The sequence below is a fragment of the Gymnogyps californianus genome, chromosome 6, assembly GCF_018139145.2.
Source record: "Gymnogyps californianus isolate 813 chromosome 6, ASM1813914v2, whole genome shotgun sequence".
In the NCBI taxonomy this organism is placed as follows: Eukaryota; Metazoa; Chordata; class Aves; order Accipitriformes; family Cathartidae; genus Gymnogyps; species Gymnogyps californianus.
This window is the reverse complement of record NC_059476.1, coordinates 19103560-19115804: the sequence shown is the minus strand read 5'-3', so window position 1 is coordinate 19115804 and position 12245 is coordinate 19103560. Positions and strand designations below refer to the sequence as shown.

General features: G+C 38.5%; 1 protein-coding gene across 1 annotated transcript in view; it reads right to left on the bottom strand.

The window, feature by feature from the left end:
- The window catches only part of PLCE1 (phospholipase C epsilon 1), a 137564-nt gene that overhangs the window by 83104 nt on the left and 42215 nt on the right, over window positions 1-12245 (bottom strand). Inside the window, exon 2 of the mRNA XM_050898846.1 lies at window positions 10196-10484. Within this exon, the coding sequence (XP_050754803.1) occupies window positions 10196-10484 (289 nt within the window). The remainder of the gene's footprint in view (window positions 1-10195; window positions 10485-12245) is intronic.

The following is a 12245-nucleotide window of genomic DNA, read 5'->3' as shown; positions in this document are numbered from 1 at the left end:
TGACAATACCAGCATATTCTTTCTTAATTGGAAGAATGACAATTTAGTGTTGTTACCAACTTCCAGCTGAAAACTAGTATGCTTAGATTTCTGAAGAATTTGTGTTAAATATGATAATATAAGGACCCCATGGGGATACAGTATAGAGTTTTAAAATTAATTTTATTTATAATATCAATTTTATTAATGTTCTCTCCCTACAAAAATACAAAATAAACCATCAGATTAAACATTTCTCATCATTATAGGGTCAATACTAAAGAATTTTCCACTAATTATAAAAGCAGATCTCTGAAAACCTGAAGAAAAAAATCGGAATGTTCTTGATTCTACAAAGAAAACTGTACAGTACATCTTAGAATTTAACCGAAAAAAATTGTGTCTGGATATAAATAAAACAGCATTATCCTACAAAAGTTGATTTTTCTTCTAATTTGTTTCCTAGAAACAAAACTTAACGGGAATCTTTAGAGATGACTCTTGAGTCATCTTGAGGCTTGAGGTCCTTGGGGTTTTTTTGCTTATGATTGACATGCTAACATAAACATACCAAAAAAGTTCCATTCTATACTTTAAAAGTTCCCATGGACACTACTTTTACAAGGCCCATTCAAACAAATGTTCAGACCTTTAAAATAATAAACAATAATAAGCAGTTCAGGGATTAACTATCTGCACTTAGAATCCCATTTCATTTTTTCTGAAGACTAATTACTCTTCATAAAAAAATGTTTGATTTTAAAACTAACATGACTTTGCACAAACTTCTGCTCTCTCAGCCTTCATCCACAGACGTTAGTATGTCCTTCATTCCCATCCTCACAACAAAGCTCTAATAGTACAGTCAGACTCATTCTATGAATTTAAACTCTTTTTTCTGCTGGTGGAAACAACAGCTACAGACTACCAGCAAAAATATTGCTGTTAGCAGAGATTCAGCTACACAAGTTAAAGGATCATCAGTGTACCAAACTGCCACATAATATTATTGAAACTAAAATCTATACATCCGAAACTCAGTTCTGTTTCTTAACTGCTTAGCTCTGGTTAGGCTATCCAGATCCATACAAACATGTACCTTCCTGTACCATGAGTATGATACCTGTTCTGTCCAAAGGAGCAATTTTACAGATGGAAATATTTTTTATTTTTTTATTTAGATGACTTACACTAGTTAACTTCAATCTACTGCCTGGATGAATTATGTGTCTTTTCATCTTGCAGTAATATACCTTACTGAACCCAGAAAGAGGACTATAAGGACGAGACAAGCTGTGCTGGCAGAGCTTAATTCTTTGTACATACAATGTATTAAACATGTTGGATTAAAGGAAGTTTTTGTTAAATTAATGTTGGCAAGGATCCTCCTTAAGTCCTTCTCCTACTGCCCTTGCTGTGACCAACCTAGCTGCAACCAGGCCTGACCAGACAGTGGCAGGTCTGAGAGACTGACTGCAGTGATCTTTCCCTTGTGCCAGTTTACAGAGACAACCATCGTAGCCAGCTCCAGACGGTCCCAGGTGTCCCTTGGCTACAGCTGTCCTCCCAAATCTTTCTCCTCCTTTCTGCTATCTCAGCCTTGATCTGTGCTTCCTCCCATGTCACTCTTAATTCTGCCCATAACCAGGTGACCTGCACTTGTTCCTGGTCCTCCTGACCTACGTCCTGGAGCCACCAGAGTAGCACAAAATCCTTGGTTTCCTGACTCAACACCCTTGCCTCAGGCCACATTATCTATTTACTGTCTGACCTATCTCCTGGATTTGACTTCCTCTTCTACAGTGTGTTGCCTGACCCATCTTCTTACCTTAGATTCTCAGCCTGAGACACATTTTGTCTTTTCAGGTCTTCATCTCAGCTCTTTTGGCTTTATCCCTCACTCTAGATGATCCTAACCTTTGGGCCCAAACACACACAGACCAGCTAAATCATGTTGGCCTTCCTAAATCTGTGTACATAAAGCTTGTTATTGCCCATGACTCTGACATATAGCTGTCAGACAACTGCCGCAGCTTCAGGGATCCTGGAATTTTCCCAATATTGTAACAATAAGCCTTGTGCAAAGGGTACAGGAAACAGCAGTGGGAAAAGCCACAGAGACTTGGGTCCTGCTTGCTGCCCAATCTTTGCTGACCGCAAAGTCTGATTACAGAAAAAGGGTAATCTCTGAATACTGAGGGATGAATGAAGTAGGTTTTCTTAAGATCAATACAGTCTGCCTCCACGTTCAGTACAAATCAGTTTCCTTCTGTTCTTGGTCAAAAATTGCTGTTGTCTATTTAACAAGTTCTGAGTGAGCTTTCTCTAGAAGATGAACAACAGTGATCAAGGATGTAGTCTGATTTATATCACTTAAAGTGGCACGAGACTGGAACAGCTTTGAAACACGCTAAAGTGAAAAGAATACTGATACAAAATGTTTGCAGTCTGCTCCATCCTCAGACACCTCTTTTTACTTCCCTTTTGTTTTTCTTAGATTACAAAGCTACAGAAGTTATCCTGGGCAGGGTGGGGAGGGTAGGGGGACAGGGAAGGAAGGGTACAAGTTTCTTTCCAACAATGACTCTGGATACAGGTATCAAATACAAAGCACAAACATTTTCACATACTCTAGTTCCTTCTTTAAGATTAAAAAAGACCCAAAACTTTTTTCACTTTCTGCATAAAAATGTCAACACCACATGAACTGTGACAATGACTGAGTCTTCAAATATGATTCCAGTGAAATTTCTGGCCCGTTCACAACTATGAACAAACTTCTGTAACAATCAATTTGTAAGAAACAGAACAGCCTGAGAAGCAGGATTTCCTTTCTACGGGAAGAAATCTGGTTTCAATCCAAATCCCATTGAAAGACATTCTCAAAACTTCTTACTAACCAGAAATTCTGAGTTACATACAGAGGTGCTAAAACAGTGCAGCTGAAACGTCTTCAGTATTCATATGTGAAAATTATGTTCTCTGTAGTAACAAAGATGCTGACAAGGATGTGAATGTCACTGACCAGCTGTGGGAACTCCAGGCATCTGTTGCTCCCGGGAGTCCAGTCTCAGACTGTCCCTGTGCTACCAGGACCAGAGTTGCAGCTCCTCAGTCAGGAGCCTGACAGCTCTGTGAGCCATCTGAGAGCAGGGCTTGCAGGCTCACTGCTCCAGACCCAAGAGATGAGTCTCCTACAGAGCAGGCCCTACATGAGTTTTTAAAGACTCTCAGTCCCAGACCCACGTGACCGGGAATTCTGGCTTCAGAGGTCTGGTATGTTTGGAAGCCTTCTCTGGAACTAATAACACTGGCAGCTGATTTGCCCGCAAGACCATCCTAGCCCTGGGGACTCGGAGCATTTAGGGTCCTTAGCTACCGAACAAAACCTTAGAACAGTATTTCCTGGAGTTGGACTACTTGTGACTGTAAGGTTCATTGCTCAGGTCACTAAAAATTCCTGAAGGACTGAACACGAAGCACTCACAGTGTGCTTAGTGCTAGGGAGACATTAAACCAGCAGGCTATCCCAGCATTAGGGACTCTCTGTTTGCAGGATCTCTATTTCCGGGGCAGATATTACATAAAATCCCTAACTACAGAGCGTATAAAGGTTTTGAGAAGTCTTCCTTTTACATCATGAAGGACAATCCCCATTAAAGTAGTGGGCTCCTCTTTAAACAGATTGTGCAAGAAGTGCTGAACTTTATCTCCAGGAATTGCAAACATTTTGAAAGAAAAGTAGTGGAATGTTGTCTGGTCCAGAAGAGGTCCTCCAAACATAAATCCGACAGCCCTTGAGATCTTTTCAAGACTGTCTGATACAGACTGGTTTTAATAAACAAATTCACTTCCACTTCTGAAGCTTTTTAAGAACTGTCTTGAAAATCATTCCAAGTGCAGTAATAATTACTCTAGAGTTAACAACCATCTAAACTGTGTCCACAGTTTCATGTCTGTACTGAAGCTTAACTTGTAGCAAAGCTGAGGAATGGTTTTACCTGGTGGAAGATACACATCTACTTGACATGGACCTTTCTATCATGTTACATGTCTTTGGCACAAGACTGGATATACTGCAACACAATCTGTACGTCGGCTGCCCCTTAGAGCAATTCAGAAATCATTAAGTGTGGAATTCAGTAGTCCACCCACTCTATGTCCCCTGTGCATCAGCCTTCTACTGCTTTCAGACTGAAGTTATTGGTCTAAGATGTAACTTTCTAAAGGGCTTGTGACTTTCTTACCAGAAAAACTTCATTCTCCCTCATACTGGTGTACTAGTGATCAACACAGGTGCACAAACTAGACTTTTTTTTTATTGGTAAGAGAAAAGGAAGTGTTTTGAGCACTTTCGCTGAGAGCCCCTCACCTCTGTAAAAAGCATCTGTTCCCAGCCTGAACAGTAAAGGTCCATACATCCTGTTCCATGTGCTACTGTGAGGGCTTCAGTGATTAAATGAGAGGATATGAGAAAAGCTTTGTGCTCTGCTGGCTGTTTTAACTGTTTTGGATAAGGTATGACAGTAAATCATTATGCTCTAGACAAAAAGTAGCGACACTTTTGTATATTTTCACAATTTCAGAAAAAAATAAGTAAAAAGCTTGTGTGAGTGAAGCACTTTGGTGCAATTCTGAGTACCACTGAGTTAAAAAACCCAAAACAACAACAAAAAAACCCCACTAAAAATGCAGCTCCTGCAAAGCCAAAAGGCGTGAGGGGAAGCAGCTACTGCCCAGCCACATGCCCATTAAATGATATTCTACAGTTTACAGTCATACATTTAACGACATGACTACATTGAGCCTATAAATGAACTCCATAATAAAACACTAAAGATTAGCTAACTTGTTTATGATAATTATTTTTACAAGTAGAATAAAAACCCTACCCTTCAGGTTCAGATGGAAACTTTTTCTCAAGAGAGCTATCACCCTCACTGAAAAAACTACATAGGTGGATTACTCAACTTTTCCTTTCAGTACAGTCACACATTTGTTAGTTTCTACTTCCTCCAGCATGTCATGTTTCTGTCACAGCACAAGAAAAGAACTTTCAAAAGAACATGGTTGGTAGACAATACTCCCCAATCCTGAAGAAAAGGTTTGACCAAGCTGTTTCCTACTTTGGAACAGAAAGAACTATACTTATTTAAAAAAAAAAAAAAAAATGTTTTAAAAGCCAGTAAACTGAAGATTACAATTTTGTGTTTACTTGCAAGATAACTCATTTAAACTAAATCTTGTTTCATATACATTATTAAAAGACTTTTTTCTTGAAATCATTTGTCACTGGTAATTTTAGAGTAAGACGCATATACAACCCTCCTACTCCCAAACGTTTTACAAAATAAAACTAGAATTACCCAGAAAATCCATATTTTTCAATCAAATAAGAATAGAATCCTCTTACACTTAAGAATATATTTGCATAATGCCTGTGCAAAGGTAATGATATGTTTAAATAAAATACATGACAATATATACAGGCATTAAAAACTAAAGTATTAATCACAGCATGTTTTAAACACAATTGTATTTTGGCTATGTTATAGGTAAACATTTTGATGAAGTCCTATTAACTCATTGAACTGAAATGCATAATGCATAAACAAATATCTAAGGCAATTTAGAGATCTCTTAACTCGGGACATGATTTGACAAAATGAAGCACTCAGTGGCAATATCACGCCAAGGTGACTTTGCCCCTTATTGTTCCCCTCTTTGACAGGATTTTCTGAAGTGAAATCATTTTCTAGGAACAAGAACCCAGGAAGAAGAGAGAGGTGACTAAAGCTGATGCTGGCATTGCCACTTACCATCACTTCAGAGCCTCGGATGTGTAAACTTTTACTCTAATACGCAGGAGTATTTGTCATTGTCTAACACTGTAAATAGTAACACGCAATACAGCAAATCTTCAATAGCACCTTTATGTAGCATATCTTTACAAGGTAAAATTCTGTTGAACTGGATCCACCACAAAAATGTTTTACTATAATTACTTCCTAATAATTCACCACTTCTTTCAGCTTTTATTTACAATGTTTTTAGGTATTACAACATTTATAGGACACAAAGGAAGTTTGAGTTCAAATTTCTGAGTGGCAGAACAGTAGGTAGTTCAACAATTCTTTTATTTATGCTTATATAAATTGCAAATTACTTGAAGATATTTTAAAATAAATGTATATAATCTTTTGTTTTCATAATGCATTCTAGTTCCACCTATGTCAGTGCTATTGGTGTTCACATTTTCATTTGCTAGTGACTCCTTTTATTTATTTCAAGTAATCAATATAACTGCTGCCTTTGGTCATGCCTACCTCTGTACAGTGAAGTATGGTGCAATGATGCTCAAACTACCACCATCTCAGCTAGTGCTATCACCAGAAAGGGTCATATTTTGAAGGATTATTAACTGGGGCTGCCTATATTGTTTTCAAACCAACCACTACAGGGGATTTTGCTGCATCATGAGAAAACTCCAGTTAGGGTCTGAATGAGCCAGCAATAGGTCAAGTGTCTCTACACTGCACTATCCTGCACAGACCAGACATCTGTAATTTCTTTCTTTCTCAAGGAAACAAACATCACATCAGTGCTCTCCTGCATTTCCATCAGGACCTTTATGCTTGGACCTTCGATTGTACTATGACGTCTTCCTACATTGCAAATTCTTTTTCAAGTACAAATTTAAAGGAAGAACTGTAAGACATGTTCTAATACAAAAATTAAAAAATAAATAAATTAAATACAAAGACCTGAGAACCTATACTTGAAGTTTCTATGGAAGCAAGCCAACACTTGAAAATCTGTCCGGTCACAGCTGGTGAAACGCAGTAACAAGAAACATCTGCTATTCTTGATCAAAAGAGTAAAAACAAAATCAGAGAGGGGTCTTCCCTCTGTTCTTCCACAGGCTGAGCAACATGAAGAAATCCAACCTAAAAAGACATAATGCTAATTTCCTGCTGCTGATACTAATTCAAGGCAGTGCACAGCACTGAAATTACTACATGGGCACTCAAAACCTCTGACTGTCAAGGCAAATATTTATTTTCGTCTCCCTGGTCTCTCTGCAACATATGACGCTCTTAACTTAGATATATTGCTATCTTGTCTGCAAAAGGTTGGTAGGGCCCTGATGAAATGCACAACAGTTTTGAACTGCTTCTGGAGGGCTACAAACCACAAGTGCTGATGGAAATATCACCTTCACTATTGTACCTTTGGCTGGGTCAGAGTCAATCTTCTTCATAGTAGCTCACAGGGTGCTATGTTTTGGATTTGTGCTGGAAACAGTGTTGATAACACAGAGATGTTTTAGTTATTGCTGGACAGTGCTTACGCAGCATCAGGCCTTTTCTGTTTCTCACACCACCCCACCAGCGAGGAGGCTGGGGGGGCACAGAAGCTGGGACGGGACACAGCCAGGACAGCTGACCCCAACTGACCAAAGGGATATCCCATACCATATGGCATTGTGCTCAGCATATAAAGCTAGGGGAAAGAGAAGGAAGGGTGTACGTTCAGAGTGGTGGCGTTTGTCTTCCCAAGCAGCCATTATGCATGATGAAGCCCTGCTTTCCTGGAAAGGGCTAAACATCTGCCTGCCAATGGAAAGTAGTGCATGAATTCTTTATTTTGCTTTGCTTGCACGCACAGCTTTTGCTTTATCTACTAAACTGTCTTCATCTCAATCCATGAATTTCCGCACTTTTACCCTTCTGCTTCTCTCCCTTATCCCACTGGGGGGGCGTAAGTAGGCAGCAGCGTGGTGCTTAGCTGCCTACGAGGGTTAAACCACAACAACTATTAAACCACACCAGGATCAATATATTCCCTTTTCAACACCTCCAAACAACTACTAAGTGAAGCGTCCCGATGACATGCTGTATCCTGTGATAAATCCTCCATTGCATTTGACAACAGAGTTGTTATCGATGTCAATTAAAGGTTCTCAGGTTTGGAAGAGATTAGCTTATGGTTGAAGTTAAATCCAGCAGTAAAAGAGGATGCTGGACAGATGAAAATAACCTTTTTATCAATCTGCATGGACAGGATAATTTTCTTTTTAGAAAGGTACACACCCATAAATGATAAACGCAGCTCTGAATTCAGAATGCTGTTGGGTTCCTTGCTAACGCTAATGTCTCAGTTAATAACATCGCCAAGTAATACTCTGTAAATGTTTTTAGAGAGGACTTTGTTACTGATACCTTTGTCATTTCTCAGATATATTAAATCACCGTGATATACCTGAACATGAACCTTCCACATTCAGAAAACTCCAATATCCTAAAGCTGCAGCACATCTCTTCCTCAACAGAGGCCACTACAGTAAATTATACCTAGACCGCTACAGTAAATCAAATCTCTACTATCTACAGAAGTTGTCTGTGGAATTGCAAATCAAGTTCAAGATCTTGGCCTTTTCTTTAAGGTCTCTCATCCTTGGGCTCAGAATACAACAACAGAAGTGTACACCATATAATACAGGCACCACAGAGATCCCCAAACTAGTGCAAAGTGTGCTGGTACACAGAGCACACATGTGCAGTCACGGCTAGTTCAGGCTCTATAAAAAGATACAGCCATACTAGCATGTCAGTGAGCCTGAACTAATTACTGCTGCTGCTTCCAGTTTCAGAACTCAGTCGGAGCCTGCAACTCTACGGTGACAGTCACCAGCTGGGCTTTTCGGGCACTGCAGCAACATGTCCCATGGGAGGCTGACATTTGTACTCAAGGGACAGAGCATGCTTAGTCTCGATCAGGTCTGGGGCATCAAAACCCTGTGCTCTCTTCTCCCACTCTGTAGGAAGAAGGTCCACCGCACTGCACCACCAAGTACATGACTCAGTTCTTTCAACCTTGCTTGCCAGAGCTGTCGCAGGAATGTATGTTTATTTTTCTAAAGCAGTCATCTCCCCAGAACAAATAAAACCCAAACAAAATAAAAAGGAAAAACGCTACCAAAATAGGACACTGTACTGTACATCTCTCTGTCTCTCACAGACGATGAGGGTATGTGAAGCTTAGTAATGCTGCTCAACGTACTACTGAAATTCACTCAGATGCTACAGTTTGCCACCTGTACCTGTTGTTCTTATACCATTTTAGTGCCTCTCTCTGACATTTGATTCACCTAAAGAGAGACTAATTAAAACTAGAAAGGGCCACTCTTCGGGATAAAAATAAGACAACTTGATCTGAGCACAAACTATATCATTATTTGTCTGTAAAAATGAGGTCAGCATCTATACTAGTTAAGGAACTGCACTGAGAATTCTGTACCGATTCTGTCATACTCCTGGGCAAGTCGTAATATCCACATGCTTCAATTCTACAATTGCACAACTGAGATGCTGCCTCCTTTTGTTACAGTATATCAGATGATGATAAATCCCCAAATGTGTGAGTACCTTAGGAAATATTCTAGGCATTAATTAAAAATGAATTTAAAATGCAGTTACTATTCTGTACAGAACCCTGTTTTAATGCAATGAATTCATACCAAGAATGCCTTTGTCCTGTTTAACTTCCAAAACTGACCAAACTCAATCACATAATGGTATTCTTACTGCATAGGAAGACGATCAGCATTGAAAGTTAGTATGTAGCATCCATCCTTCAATAGGCATTTTCCACACAGACAATACCCTTATTATTTGAAATGATCCAATACTAGAAAGATGATGGATCCGGGAGAAGACCAACAATAAATCAGTAATGAACTGTACATACTTACCACACAGGGCTATGCTGACAGCTAGCTGTATAATGGCAACAATAATAATCGAGTAGAGTATATACTCCTTTCTCAAGTCCTGAACCAAGTCAGCCCATGAGTAGGAGTACTTGGTACATGAGAAATACTATACAAAGGAACACCCTAACAACAATGGCTTAGGCGTTAACTTTGGATGCAGACAGGAACGTTTCTAAAAAGAAAAAAAAATTGAAAAGGTGTCCATTTTGTAATAAGAACCTTTTCAGTTTTGCATGCATTTTTACTTTATTAAACTAACATAGCTAGTCATTATGACACATAATGATGGGAAAGGAGAATCTTTGAAAACATGAAAACCTTTTTTATCTGTTAACTTCATATATGAGTATACAAACTACAGAATATTATATAGTACTACATATTTTGCAATACACCCTATACTTAAAGTGGACAGAGTTCAAAAAATTAAATCTTCATTACCTTTAAGCATTGTTTTTCCAGTTGATCCTCCGAAGATATTTAAAAGACCACTTCTTGCTCCTAATGATGTAGTTGCTTCTAGTAAAGCACCAGTTATATAGTTAGAGAGTGCAGTCCTCTGTAAAGTGGCACGATATTGACAGTAAGCACCTGTTACACATGGTTTTACAGAAAAACCATCACGTTTGCATATACAGTCTGTATCAAACGTTGGGAGCTTTCTCAGAAGATGAGGAAAATATTCAAAAATATCTTCTGCTCCTTCTTCTTCTCTCACTGTATTGAAGATCTGTGAAGAATGCAAAAGCATGAACTGTTACTTCATTTGCTTAAGATAATAAACCGAACATCAAAAAATTCCAAACTAGCATGACTTCTTGTAAAGTTCAACAGCCTCTGCAAAAAGGCACTGTGTTAAAACACTGCATTTATGCATTAAACCTGAAATATCTATGAATCCAAAACTGATTTGTGAAGATTTTGAGTCAGGTTCCCAAACAGGCTATTTAAATAAGATGGCGTTCTGGCTTTCAATCTGTGGTTAAAAGCATTCTAAGGAAAACCAGTTTTAACGATCACCATTAGACAAAAAAAATGCCACATCAGTACATCTGGTCAACATTTAAAATAAAGAATATACACAAAATTATTTATAAGACTATTAAATCTATTGTACTTCAAGTAAAGTCTTACAGGTATCAGTAGCAGAAAAACAGATCTACTCAGGGTTTGCACTTTTTCTTGCTGAGCGGGGTGGGTTTTTGCAAACAGAAATGGTTTTAATCACTGTGAGCAATCTTTCAAAATGTTCTGGTGTCACGTTCATTACATTACTTCCAGCCTACGCACAGGTCCTCTATCTAATATTGGTTTAGTACTCTTTTTCCAATATTTGTGCTAACACACTAATGAACTTCAGTCTGTGGCTTAGCAACTAAGTAGTATTTTCTTATTTAAAAGACTCTAATGATCAAAGCAAGAATCTGGAAGAAATCTTTTCATTTAGTATACAAGGAGAGACTTGATTCTTTGCATTCTTGTATGCTGACTTACTGATTAACATTAATAATTTGTTTCAATGATCTGTGCTTTGTAATTACAAAGTGTAAACTACCAAACTAAAAATTAACATAGGGAAAGATCATTATCACTGTTACCAGGACAGGTGCTGAGACAATTTTCACGGGATTGTTCCCCATCAGTCCCTAGATGTGCACAAGAAATAAGCTGATGGCTTATTGACTGTTTTTTGTGATTAATGGCTTGTTTCTTGTTGCCATCCTTCCCCACATATAAACAAAATACAGCTATCCGTCAACATGGCAGAAATTGCATCCAGTCCTACGATGCAAGCACACATGTGCTCAGTCAAATCATAAGAAACTGTTTGCACAGTCTGTGCACACCACACGTCAGAGGCACCGGCACCCTCACCACAGGACACATACGTGCCCAGCCATGTAACCAAGGAGGGAAGTGGCTCCCGGCATGGGGATCTGCACACACATCCACTTCTGCCCTAAGACCTGCATTTACCCTGCCGTGTCAGTGAGGAGGGTTCAAATGCCCTGCTCCCACTAGGTATCTGACCCTCTACAAACAGAAGTTGTGAATGATGATGTAATTGTTTCATCCAGGTAAAGAAATTGACAATAGCAGAAGCTTTGATTCAGCTACTAAATTCAAAATTTGGCAGATTTTTTACTTCTCATGTATTTTTTGCCATAAACCAGAAAATCAAATACAATGCAATATTTATTAAAGTACATATTTCTTATCTTAGCTTTAAATTTTGTATTAACAATTTCTTGGGGAAAATAGTAAAATTTTATTCAAAATATAATAATTTATTAACTATTAATGCAATTCAATGATTTGAAAAAAAGCACTGACATATTTATTAACATAAAATAAAAAAGAAGTCTTTCACATGTTGACTATGACTTTTATAACTCAATTCCATTAGAAATATGGCTTCTGTGATTCATTACACAGTGAAAATATGTGGTATCTATCTCTCCCCCTCCCCCCCCCCAAATTTTCCAAATTT